General features: G+C 36.2%; 1 protein-coding gene across 10 annotated transcripts in view; it reads right to left on the bottom strand.

The window, feature by feature from the left end:
* Positions 1–12,500, bottom strand: part of LOC124948942 (rap1 GTPase-activating protein 1) — a 112,599-nt gene that overhangs the window by 3,877 nt on the left and 96,222 nt on the right. For 8 of the 10 annotated variants that reach the window (XM_047493304.1, XM_047493308.1, XM_047493309.1 and 5 more), the window contains 5 exons: positions 4,405–4,728; positions 1,165–1,347; positions 486–724; positions 127–405; positions 1–32 (listed from right to left, as the gene is read on the bottom strand). The exon at positions 1–32 is cut by the window's left edge and continues 134 nt beyond it. In XM_047493304.1, coding sequence (XP_047349260.1) covers positions 1–32; positions 127–405; positions 486–724; positions 1,165–1,347; positions 4,405–4,728 — 1,057 coding nt within the window. Of the gene's footprint in view, positions 33–126; positions 406–485; positions 725–1,164; positions 1,348–4,404; positions 4,729–4,799; positions 5,473–5,497; positions 6,272–12,500 lie in introns of those variants that run through there. The other 2 variants (XM_047493312.1, XM_047493313.1) reach the window with 2 other exon arrangements.

Below are 12,500 nucleotides of genomic sequence, written 5' to 3' on the forward strand. Positions count from 1 at the left end.
CGTCGTCTCTCGCCGTTATGCTCACCTTATACCTATAAATGATAAATAAGACGATAAATACTATATTTTTTAAACAATTTCATTTAATTTAAATGATACATATATATATATATATATATATCGTACCTTGTGTTAGGCGTACATGGATCGACGACTTGCACGACAATAAAGGCGTGCAAAAAGTGACTAGCGATCATATCAGGACTGAAAGGTGTAGGTTCCTCTTGGAATATAATCGCTACGATATCATTACCAATATGTCTCTTGCGTTGTAATTGTTGCGAATCACCTGGACTATACGGTAAAAGCGAAGCTACATGGAAGAGAACCTCACGACCACGAAATACTTCGTAAACCGCGGAATCTCCTGTTTGGCCGTGTCGAGTATCCAAACCACCTCGATATCTACAGAATTGAATATTACATTGAGTAAGCTCTTTAATAAATGTTAAAGTAATAATAATATTAAATGATGATATACAGACCCTTTGTGATCTTTCAAGTCGATCTTTTGCCCCAAAAGATCAAGAAATTCTTGGAAAGCAGGTGTGATTTGGCGATTACCGAAAAGCTGTTCCTCGGTCACCTGCCCAGCCCGTTGATGTAGTACGCCGAATTTGAATCTCGAAACGAGTGCATGCTCGTCATATTGAGCTATCAAAGTACCAGCCCCTGAACATACCACTGGCATCAAAGTGTTTACGTTCAAGGAGTCATTGATCGTCTGAAAAAAGATATTGGTCATCTCTCTCTCTCTCTCTCTCTCTCTCTCTCTCTCTCTCTCTCTCTCTCTCTCTCTCTCTCTCTCTCCCTCTCTCTATCTCTCTCTCTTTCTCTCTCTCTACTTCTGTCATCTCGTACTCTTGTACTTTGGTAGCGATGATCTATTTTCGTCGATTCAACACACGTGACACGTTGCCCTCATACGAGTCCGAATTATAAGTCGTTAAATTACTCACGATTCCAAGTGATATTTGTCTTATTAACCTCTATCATACAAGACTGAGAGATCAATAAAAACGATCAAACGATTCTCATTAAGAAAATATGCATGTTATCTTTCATCATCTTCAATCGAAAAAATATATATATATATATATACTAGACATTTAATTGATCATTATTATATTAATGTATTTCGTTGAAAAATAAAAACTCATTTACCTTAACCATTTTCGCTGGTGAAGGAATCGGTCCAAGAGATGCTGCTGGGACTAACTCATGCGTTGAACCAGCACGTAATCTCAGCAATACTCGCCAGTGTTCTTGTCCAGCGACCGTCTCGGCCTTCACCGAGACAAGGACCGGCCCATTTTCGCTGTCCCTTCCTATCAGGTTCACATGTTCCTACGAAAGATGTAAAAAACGTAATGAAACCTTTTTATGATCGAATCATTAACGGTGTCTTGATAGTGCTTTAATTAATTATATAAAAAAAAAAAGAACAAACAAAAACAAAAAATAAAAATAAACAAGAATCTAGAATAAAATGTAATGATGTTGGACGGTTCGAAAAATTAGTTCTGCTTTTTCACACACACACACACACACAAACATGCATTTAAACATATACGTAGCAGTATACATGTAATATTATTAAAAACACATTAATTTGTCATGCATATATTAAAACGTGACATTTCATTAAGTCTGTATAAATTTTTTTGTTCGTTTTTCAATTTAGTGATACATTTCAATTTTTGATTTAAATTGAACGTTTTAGAATTGAGATTTCGAACAATTTAATATCATTATATAATATGATGGGAGAAAGACGGATTTTATTAATATTATAAAACGATTAGGGTGGATGTATCAAATCAAATAAACTCTGAGTGTTATCACGCAGAAAAAAGACGCATAATATCCGTTGTTTTCCTCTCTTTCTCTCTCTCTCTCTCTCTCTGTTTTTCTCTTTCTATTTGTAATACACAAGTAAAGGTGATAGAAAAGGCATGTGGCGCTTTAATAAGTCGTGGTATGGAACGGATTACGCGTTGGTATTCGTGGCGACCGCTAATTAGAGAAGCGATATTGCGCATAATAAAATCGCTCTTTTAATGGGCTCTCTGCTTAACCGCACAATGCGATCGCATGGAGAGATAAGGTGTATGCATCCTTTCGATACGAGCCTTTTGTTCGCAAAAGATCATGACCTTTTCATTATTAAAAACAAAAAAAGGAAAAAAAAGAAAGAAAGAAGGAAAGAAAGAAAGAAAGAAAGAAAGAAATAAAATAAAACAAAAGGAAAAAGAAAAGAAGACAAGAGAATACTCGTTATGTCATTAGAATGTAGAATAACGATGTAACAATGAAAGGACAACATAAATTGTTTTCCTGAAAAGTTTTTTATTGAATGAAACCCAAATTTCTTCTTTTCGATAAAATAATAGAACGAAGAAGTATGTATAAGGAAGTTCGTCTTCTTTACTATTCTTTTTCTATTTCTCCCCCTCTCTCTCTTTTTTTATCTATTTTTTTTTCTCACGTCTTTCACAGTTTAGCGAAGCCAACATGGACCATTAAACTTATCGTAATGCTGACGAGATATTTATGGCAATCCTTCGGAGTTCTTTTTAAAAGGTTATCGAAAGCACCGACACTGACAAAGGACAGAGGGTGGATAGGATGGGATAGAATAGGATAAATAATTGGGAGAAACGTTCTTAGCTTTCTTTCTTGTCTACGATAATAGCTATTAAAAAGAAATGTAAAGAGAAGAGATTTGTTTAACTTTTCTACGATATCATTTTTTTCTTTTCTTTTCTTTTCTTTTTCTTTTTATTTTCTCTCTTAACGGTTGTCGTCAAATACGATAACGAGGGTGATAACGAGTTTGTAACTACACGTATGTTGCACTCGAACGAAATAAAAAAGAAAAAAAAAAAAATAAAGAAAAAAAGTTAACTTCTTCGATAGGGAAATATTGTAAAATAAAATATATATATATATATATAAAAAAGAGGAAAAAACACGGAATCGGATGAGACCGATCATGATACATATGGTATACATTATACATAGTTGTAAATATATTTACGATATGTATACACTCTATGGCCTGATAAAAATCGCTTTTCGTTCTCTATGACACGCAGTGCAATTATTTACCGCCACTCTTGAACAATGGCGGCGAACACGAGCACGCTCCCGCGAAGAAACGAGTTCATGCGTACATTATCTCGCTCACGTTACGTTACCTAACGAGTTTTAAGTTCGTGTTAAAAATAGAGGTAACCCAGGTGCACGCTAGACAAAGGTAACAGGTGAACTCTTAGATAAGAATGAACTATTAAAGAGAAGGGGAAATGCACTTTTAGCTATTTTCACTCTTCAACGTTTTCTACGATCTAAAGACTAATTATTTCTTTTATTTTATTAACTATCCACTTCGTATTTTACTTTCATCATTACGTCAACATATTTGTATGTATGCATTGTATAATAATTTATAGTAACACGTACTCTCTCTAATATAATATATTTATATATTATGTAATACAACTGTTATACCATAAATATACTACTATACATACATAAATATATATATATATATATATATATATACTATTATATCATACTACATATATATATTTTGTTTAATATTATATATATAGTAACATGTACTATCAATTCTCATCTATAAAAGACACGGAATTACGATATGTGTCTACGATAATGTTGTTACGAGGAAATCAAAGAAAGTACTGACAAAAAATGATTATTTCTTTTTTCCTACTTAAAAAGAATAAATAATAATATTGTAAGGATGATTGGGGTAGATTGCGGTTAAAGACGGAAGAGAGACAAGCAAGGATGAAAATCAGGAACACTGGTGAAGCAAAGAAGTGGGGGTATTTCTTCAGGTTGAAGAAGCATCGTCTCTCTCCTCTTCTTCTTCGAGACTATGAGAACATTCCCACTCCCACGCCCGAAGTGCTCTTTTCCTTTTCCTGCGCCTCTGCCTCCATCTTTATCTTTATTTCTCTCTTTCTTTATTTCTTTCCTTCTTTCTTTTACTCTAACCATCATCTCCATCTCACTCCATCTTCACATAAACTTGAGTAATACGTACGTATGTACATACGTACGTTTACGAGCGTTATACATAATGTACGCTTGGTGCTGTTAGGCCGATGACCATCTTTCTTTCAAGGCCATCACAAAAGAACGAATTCTTTGACAAAGTTGAAAGATAAAAAAAAATAAACAACAAAATAAAATCCCTAATTATTCAACTTTTAAAACAATAACAGCACACACGTTTAAAAAAAAATAAAAAGAAAAAAAAATGGTGATCAAATTTATGACATATGTTAAAGATTAGAAGCATACTTGAGCAATTGAAACCATTAATTTAATCTATTAAAGGATAAGATACGCATATGTTTGATGTAAACGTACTCTGCCAACGAAGAAACGCCTGTAACACTTAGCCGTGTCATCCTGATCTATCCTAGGTTGCCAGGCTGGCTGAGCAGGAAGTAGTGCTCTGCCTGCCGAGTCTAAGGTATGTCGATGATCGGTTCCATCTAACCAATAACCAGGTGGTGTCACGACTAAGGGTGGCTCCTGCGAGCCGGAAGTGGCCTGTTGAAGTGCGGCCTCCATAAGGGCTCGTCCAAGAGGTGCATCGCCGACAGGAGAGGGCGATGGAGATGAAGACGAGTGGTTGTTTTGTCCACCTGCACCACTCGGACTTGATGCAGCTCGTTCGTCTCTCGCTGTCTGCAAAATATAAAACTCGAGTTTATTATGATTAGAATCCTATTGTTATCTCTATTGCAATGTGTATTTACGTAGTAAACTTCTTTTTCTTTCTTTTTCTTCTTCTTTTTTTTCTTTTTTGTAAAAATACATTTCCAGTAATTCCGAAATTCATACTCTAATTTATTCATATTTTTTCAATCTGCAAAATTATTTTAATTAAATACAATTTTATTACAGAAGAGCAAGTTGAATAAAATAAGTCATTTATTATTATATAATTTTCCTCATTTTATTCTTCATAGTCTAGTAATTTATTCATTTCTTTTTTATCTGTTTGGTAATATTATTTCATCTAAATAGAGATTTGTATAGAATGAAAATAAATAAAACAAGTAATTTATTGTTGCGTGTAATTGTCTATTGTTGACTTTTTTTTCTTTTCATAGTCTATTCATTTTATTTTCTAATTGTTTGGTAATATCATTTTACCTAGATAAATAATTGTAGAAAGAAAATAAAGAAAATAATTTATCGTTAGTCTAGTAATCTCTAATGGGAGAAACGAAATTGTGAAATAAAGAGGAACTTCTTTCCTTCTCCCCTCTCTCATAATCGTTTCCTTTTTTTCACACATTAAGAGACCACCAAGTCATCTGCAATATTGTTGACTTCCACGATGGTTCTCGAGTTACAGGAGGCAACTCTCAAATGGTTTCTTTTCTTCGCCTAACAGTCTACCACCTACTATATTTTTTGAAAATAGAAACTTAACTTATTCGCGCGTTACCTCGGTTCCAACTCGAAAAGAAAAGAAACTCGTAAATGTCGGCATTGAAGATCGATCGTTAAAGTTCCTCGTTAACGAACGTAGAGGCTCTGAGCCTTTCATTTTCTCCGTCGTTGTTGTCGTCGTTTGTTCCACGCGTTATCGTGAAGATTAGTTGGAAAATTGCTTAATAAGTATCGGCAGGTGGGGGAAATCAGCTGTCTTTTTTTTTTGTTTAACGTCGTCCTTCGAGCTTAGTCGAACGATAATGCCACACACACACATAAATGCCATAAAGTACACGTATAATCGTTTCACATACACATTCTCGAATATTAAAAAGATTAATACGTTAATTTTGTTAAATATTGTTATACTCATAAAAAAATATCGATTATAATGAAATTTTGATAACACAAAACACCGACATCGAATTATCTATAAAAACAAGGCTAACCTGCTGATCGATAGACCTTCGAATATAAGCACACGGATTTAAATTCGTCTAGCTAGATCGAGAAAGATAATCACGGAATAAATGGATACGATCGAACTTAACGCTTGATTAAAATTTAATTTCCTGCGTTGATGCTGAGCGCACGCGAACGTCGTTTGATTTGAAAGGGGGAAAGGTCGAAGGTAAGCGACAAACGACCACAGGGTAGTATAGTTCTGATCAATGTTGCTACAACGTTACTGACACTCGATGGCGTTAATAGAACGTAATCAACGATGTCGTTCATTTCTGAACACTCTTTGTTTCTCATTCTCCCTCTCTCTTTCTCTCTCTTCTACCCTCCCTCACTCTTTCTCTCTCTTCCACCCTCCCTCCCTCCCTCTTTCTCTCTCTTCCTCCCTCTCTCTCGCTTATATATCGTACACGGCACCTGCCTAAAAGGCGCCATATGCGCCTTTCATTGCACCTTTCAACGTCCGTGGAACGTGCGTTCCGACACGCAATATCGTCTCCGTCTCTTGTGACCCTAACTTTCGTCGTAACGCTTCTACCTTTACTGTGTCACTGTGCATTCATATACGTGAAATCAGGAAACCAACATCCGTTGACGGACAAGCAGCTACGTATAACCGTCTATTAAGAGAATTTCACGTTTTTGTTTTTTTCTTTCTTTCATTCTTTTCTTTTCTTTTCTTTTTTTTTTTTTTTTTTGAACTTTCGTATGATCTTTCTATTCCATTATTCTCAAATTGGTTTCTTTCATTTCATTATAAAAATTTCAAGAAAAAAGATATATATATAATATCTAATAAAATGATTAGGTATACGAAAAGAAAGTTCTACTATAAAATTTCAAATCTAATTAACACAAATTTTGATTTACATTTGATTATTCTATTCATGATCACAATACATGCAAAAATTATAACGTTAACGTTGAAGTTAGGATATCAATGATGGAAGGAATCCATGCGGTTCCTCTTGGTAATTCTCCAAGTTAATATTAGTCGGTTAGTTATCTGGCACTAACGAAGTTCGTGCTAGCGAATGAGAGAGGAAGAGGATGAAGAGGAAAAAGAGGAGGAGAAGGAGGAGGAAGAGGAAGAGTAGAGAAAGAGGAGAGGAGGAATACCGATTTCGGTGGGAAACGAAGGAAGACTGTTCTTCGGTCGTCACGTACGCGCTACGCACACGCACATATGCACACACACACCTACGTACTTAATTTACAAAACAAATCGAAATTCAGCGGCGTGAATCGAATGCTCGGCAATTATTTGCATTCCTATCCTAGCGTTACTATTCTGGGTAGAAAGAGAGAAAAATAGAGATAGACAGATAGACAGACAGACAGACAGACAGACAGACAAACGGAGAGAGAGAAAAAAGAGAGGGAGAGAGAGAAAGAGAGAGAAAGAGAAAAGGGGAGGAGGGAAGGAGAGGTATCATCGGAGTCGAGCGACTTGGTGCACACAACGTGCACAGCGGAAACGAAGCGTGTCGACGAAGACGACCAAGACGACGAAGACGACGAAGACGACGAAGACGACGAAGACGACGGACGACGTTACGCGGAGCATATGTTATTTTGAGCAGGTGGTACGCGTAGAGGGAAAAGCTCCATTATTTTCGACGAGAGAAAGAGAGAAGAGAAGAGAAGAGAAGAGAAGAGAAGAGAAGAGAAGAGAAGAGAAGAGAAGAGAAGAGAGAGAGAGAGAGGAGAGAGAGAGAGAGAGAGAGAGAGAGAAAAGAAAATCATCTCTCCGCTTCCGTCGACTTACAAAGACTTCACGATTCTTCTAGAAATCTTTTTCTCGTCGTACCTTAAAACCCTCTTCTCTTAATACTATCACGAACGATGTTCTCTGTCCATTGTACGGTTAGAATAAAAAAAGGATGGCTGGTAGTAGTTGTCCGATATCTTTTTGACGTCAAAAGAATTTTATCTTTTTTATGAAAGCAAAACGGTAGTGAGATCTTCTCTAAAAATGTTTAAATATGTAATCTCACCGATGTAGAGTAAGATATGAAAGAAAGAAAGAAAGAAAAAGAGAGGGAAAAATAAATAAATAAGAACAAAAAAAATAAAGAAAAGGAAAAAGAAAAAAAGGAGGGAGGTTTTTTAAGAATTATATATATATATATATATATATATATATATATATATTTTATAGAACGAAATCGGTTTGAATAAATGAAAACGATTAAAAGAGGAACATGAAGATTTCGCACTCGCGTAAAATCGTCCGTGCGAGATATTCCACGAGATCGACAGCCGTATCTGAGAGCTAAAGATAGATCAACGGGAGAGCAAATGGGAGCCGAGGAAGCTTTTCGGCTGACTTTTTGTACTCTGGCAAAGCATTTTCCCGGCCTACCATCATCGCGTGTCTCGTAGCTTCTTCTTCGTTTTCTTTTTCTTCTTTTTCTTCCATCCAAAAGCCCTTCAGGGTTTATATTTGGCAGTGAGCACGAGCGCGCAAACACCCGCGGGTCTAAACTTTCCACCTCTTTCTCTTTCTCTCTCTCTCTCTCTCTCTATCTCTGTCCTTCTATCAATCTTTTCTTTCCTTTTTTCACGAGTTTTCATTTCTTTCCTTTCTCTCTCTTTCTCCCTCCAACCCTCTCTCTCTCTCTCTTTCTCTCTCTATCTATCTATCTATCTATCTATCTTTCTTCCTCGTTTGCCTATAAGAGAAGCTGCGAGGTTTTCGAATTTAGAGACACTTAAAATTAGTGGAAGACTTCTTCACTGCTCCGGATTTTCGAGGAAGACTCAAATGTAATTCGAGATTTCACATCCGCATTACTTTTAACTTCTTCTTCCTCCTTCTCTTCTTCTTATTCTTTCTTTCGTGTTAAACCTACTCTATGTCATCACCTTCCGTTCTTCCGTCTTGGCCGATCCTCCACCTTCTTATTCTTATTCCACTCTCGTTTTCAAAGCTTCACCGACATTTGCAACCTCGTTAAAAGTCCATTCATCCGTTCTTTGAAGTCATCAAACTCGGGGAAAGAAAACATTGGATAAAATTGGAGAAGACAACTTTTCTTTCTAAGTTTCATGGATGCCAAACGTTTGAATTCCTTTTTGATTTCAAACCACAATAATTCCTTATCTCTCTTTTTCTCTCTCTTTCAATCCCTTCTCCTGTCCTCCTCATCATCTCTGTTCCCCTGTAATCCCTGTCCCGTCCCGTCCCGCTACCACTTTTCTCACTTGTCGGCCTTTCACAAAATCAAATTTTTCGTTTTTGCGAAAAGAATAACATCACCTTTCGAATTCCGTCACGATTCGATGGAAGACAAGAAATATGTACTTCCTTAGGCTTTCTTTCTCTTTATTCTGTATCCTTTCGGAGAAGGTGAAGTTCCCACGAGTTTCTTGTCTAACGATTTTCACGATATAGGTAGAACTAGCTAAGATAGCTAGATAGCTAGATAGTTAGATAGCTAGCTAGCTCGTTTGCTCGTTCGGTAGTTCAGTCGGTGGGTCGCTCGTTTTATGATCTTACGTCACGGTCGAAGCTCAAGATAGGTTATCCACGCCTAGTCGTTCGCGAAAGAAACTCTTAATAAGATTACTTTTCTCTTGTCGAAGAGTATGAGAAAAAACAAATGTTCCTGTTTACGGTATCGTTTCTAGTTCGAGGACGCATCGATTCGTAAGGAAATCCATTGACCGAGTAATTTATCGGCTGAGTTTCGTTAAAAAATGAAATGTTTCTTCGTTTCGTTGGATATTTTATTATTATTATTATTATTATCATCATCATCATCATCATTATTATCATCATTATCGTCGTCGTCGTCGTCGTCATCGTTTACTATCTCTTTTTAGACTTTGTCCAATCTGTTTTTCCAAGTGTTCAACTAATTCTTGGTTACAAGAACTAAATTTTCATCCAATTCATGATACAATTTCTCGAGGATATTTTAAGAATCTTTCGCAAGTACTAATAATACATAAGGAATAAGACACGACACAACAGATTGCGATTTTGGGTACGAGAAGGAAACATATGTATGAATGTATGTATGTATATATGTATATACGTATGTGTGTGTGTAAGTAAATACCTACCTATCATAAAGAAAGCTAAGAGAGGAGACCGGAGAGGTTTCTTTCGAAATACGGAAATAGTCGTCCCACCTCAAACGACGAGCAATGACGCATACCTGTACTACGTATTATATACATATATACATACATGCATACATACATATATATATACATGTATATATACATGTCACCGAGTGGCCTTAATCGCGCTACAAATATTGAAACGCGTATGATATTATACGTTAGTGTATCTATATATACAATGTATACGAGTGAAGAGGACAGAATGATTTCATAACGCGATTATGCGATATGCAATTAAGCGTCGTTACGATACGCGATCTCTCAGGGACGAAAGTGTAATCCATCATAAGTACATCGAAGAAAGTTGTAACTCGACGTATATGATGATTATTATATGCATACATACCTCGTTATTTTTTTCCCTCTCTACCTTTTTCCCTCCCGCCCTCACTCCTACCGCTTCCCACCTTCTACCTTTCGTCATTAATTTTCATCATAAACAAATTTTACTTATAACGTATATGTTACGTATGTAATGTATATGTTACGTATGTAACGTAGCTTATATGACTTAGGTACACTTAAATATATAAGTAAGTACATACATCGTCTGACAATATTTCTCTAACGTTAATTCAACTGCGAAAACTTAATCCACATTGTCCTACGACTTACCATTTATTCCCCTCAAACTGTCGTAATAATTCTTAAGCTATTGCCTGATTTACGACCAAACGTAGGGAAACATGAGAAGAGCGGGGAGATAGTTAACGAAAGAGAGAGAGAGAGAGAGAGAGAGAGAGAGAGAGAGAAAGGGGAGGGGAGGGAGAGAGACAGAGGGAACGTTGTAATAGTTTCGTATGACTTATTTTATGCGATAATAATCACATCTATAAATAACATCTAAAAAAACTCAAGTATTTATTCTTACGAAATGAATTTTGAGAATCGATATTTCCGATCTAATATAACGTATTGTTCCATTTACGTAACACCTTATAAAACACTTCAACTAGTAGAAAAAAAACTTGTTTTTCGAAAGATTCGTTTCAAAAAGTTCCGTTTTTTATCGATAAAACCAAGTTCCACGATTTATTATCGAAGAAAAACGAGCGAGCAAGCAAGCGAGTAAGCAAGCGAGTGAGTACGCGTTTCTTAGAGTAAACGACGTTCCTACCGAAGAAGGTAAATGGACCGTTCACTGTTACTTGAATGCCGTGCCCATCGTGTATCGCCGTTGTTTCCATGGGAAACGGTCAGGTAGAATCGTGGAAAATACGTTAAGCTTCAAAGAGAAAGAGAAAGAAAAAGAGAAAAAGAAAGAGAAAGAGAGAGAGAGAGAGAGAGAGAGAAAGAGAGAAAACAGGTAAAGAGACATAGAGCCAATATGCAAGCGTGTAAACTCTCTATGTGTGTCTTTATGTACATATTGGTGTGTATGTGTATTTCTCTCTCTCTCCTCTCTCTCTCTCGCTCTCTCTCACTCACTCTTTTCCTCTCATCGCACTAGCTTCTAACAGGTCATAAAAGCAGAACCATAAGCCCAGTCGCATGACCTAGCACAACAATGGCTATAGAATCGCTTGTGCTACGGCTATTTGCATTTCTCTTTATTCCTCTCTCACTCAGTCGCTCGCATGCTCACTCACTCACTCACTCACTCACTCACTCACTCACTATCTATCTCTATCTCTATATCTATCTATGAACTTTCTGTCTCTTTCCATATCACGGGATGTCGTGTAGAACGGTGTAAGTAATTCAATTATACTACTCGTCATTTTACCTACGACGAACGCATTAACAAATTTGCATTTATTAACAGGTATAAAGGGAAGAATGTAATTGTTGTTAGACGAAATATTACACTATATTATTTTCACGCATGGCCTATCATCTTATCGTGTAAACGAGGAGAACAGGCCCAGGCGGAAGTGTGGGAGAGGGAGGGGGGATGGATTATTCATGTGTATTTGAGTGAGTGAAGTTCGCATAAATAATATCGTATAAATAAATTGTTCGTAGAGTTTGGTAATGTTTATGAGTTTCTTTGAAGTACCACCGACGAGTTCTGATGGAGAATAATAAGAAGAGAACTAAGAGATGGAGTAGGAGGAAATTACGAAAGACGTTATAAACCTGGCCTCTTCTCCCTTATTTCGAAAGAGAAAAAAGTGAAAATTTTTTTCTCTTGTAAAATGGAGATAAAGAGAAAGAAACGGAAAGCGTAGGCGCGTATACTAAGATGATCGATTGTTAGCGAATAAGATTTCGAAGGAAGAGAGAGAAAGAAAGAAAGAATCATTGAAAGCTTCATTTTTTCAATCGAATTAAAAGAATTCTTGGCATATAATTATCTTCAATTAATTATCGATTTTGGTATCACTTTTCAATCGATTGTAAATGAAAAACGTTTAATTTTCACGTTGACACAGATTTTCTCTTTGTTTCTTTCTTTCTCTTTCTCTCTCTTTCTCTTT

The sequence above is a fragment of the Vespa velutina genome, chromosome 4, assembly GCF_912470025.1.
Source record: "Vespa velutina chromosome 4, iVesVel2.1, whole genome shotgun sequence".
NCBI classification, from domain to species: domain Eukaryota; kingdom Metazoa; phylum Arthropoda; class Insecta; order Hymenoptera; family Vespidae; genus Vespa; species Vespa velutina.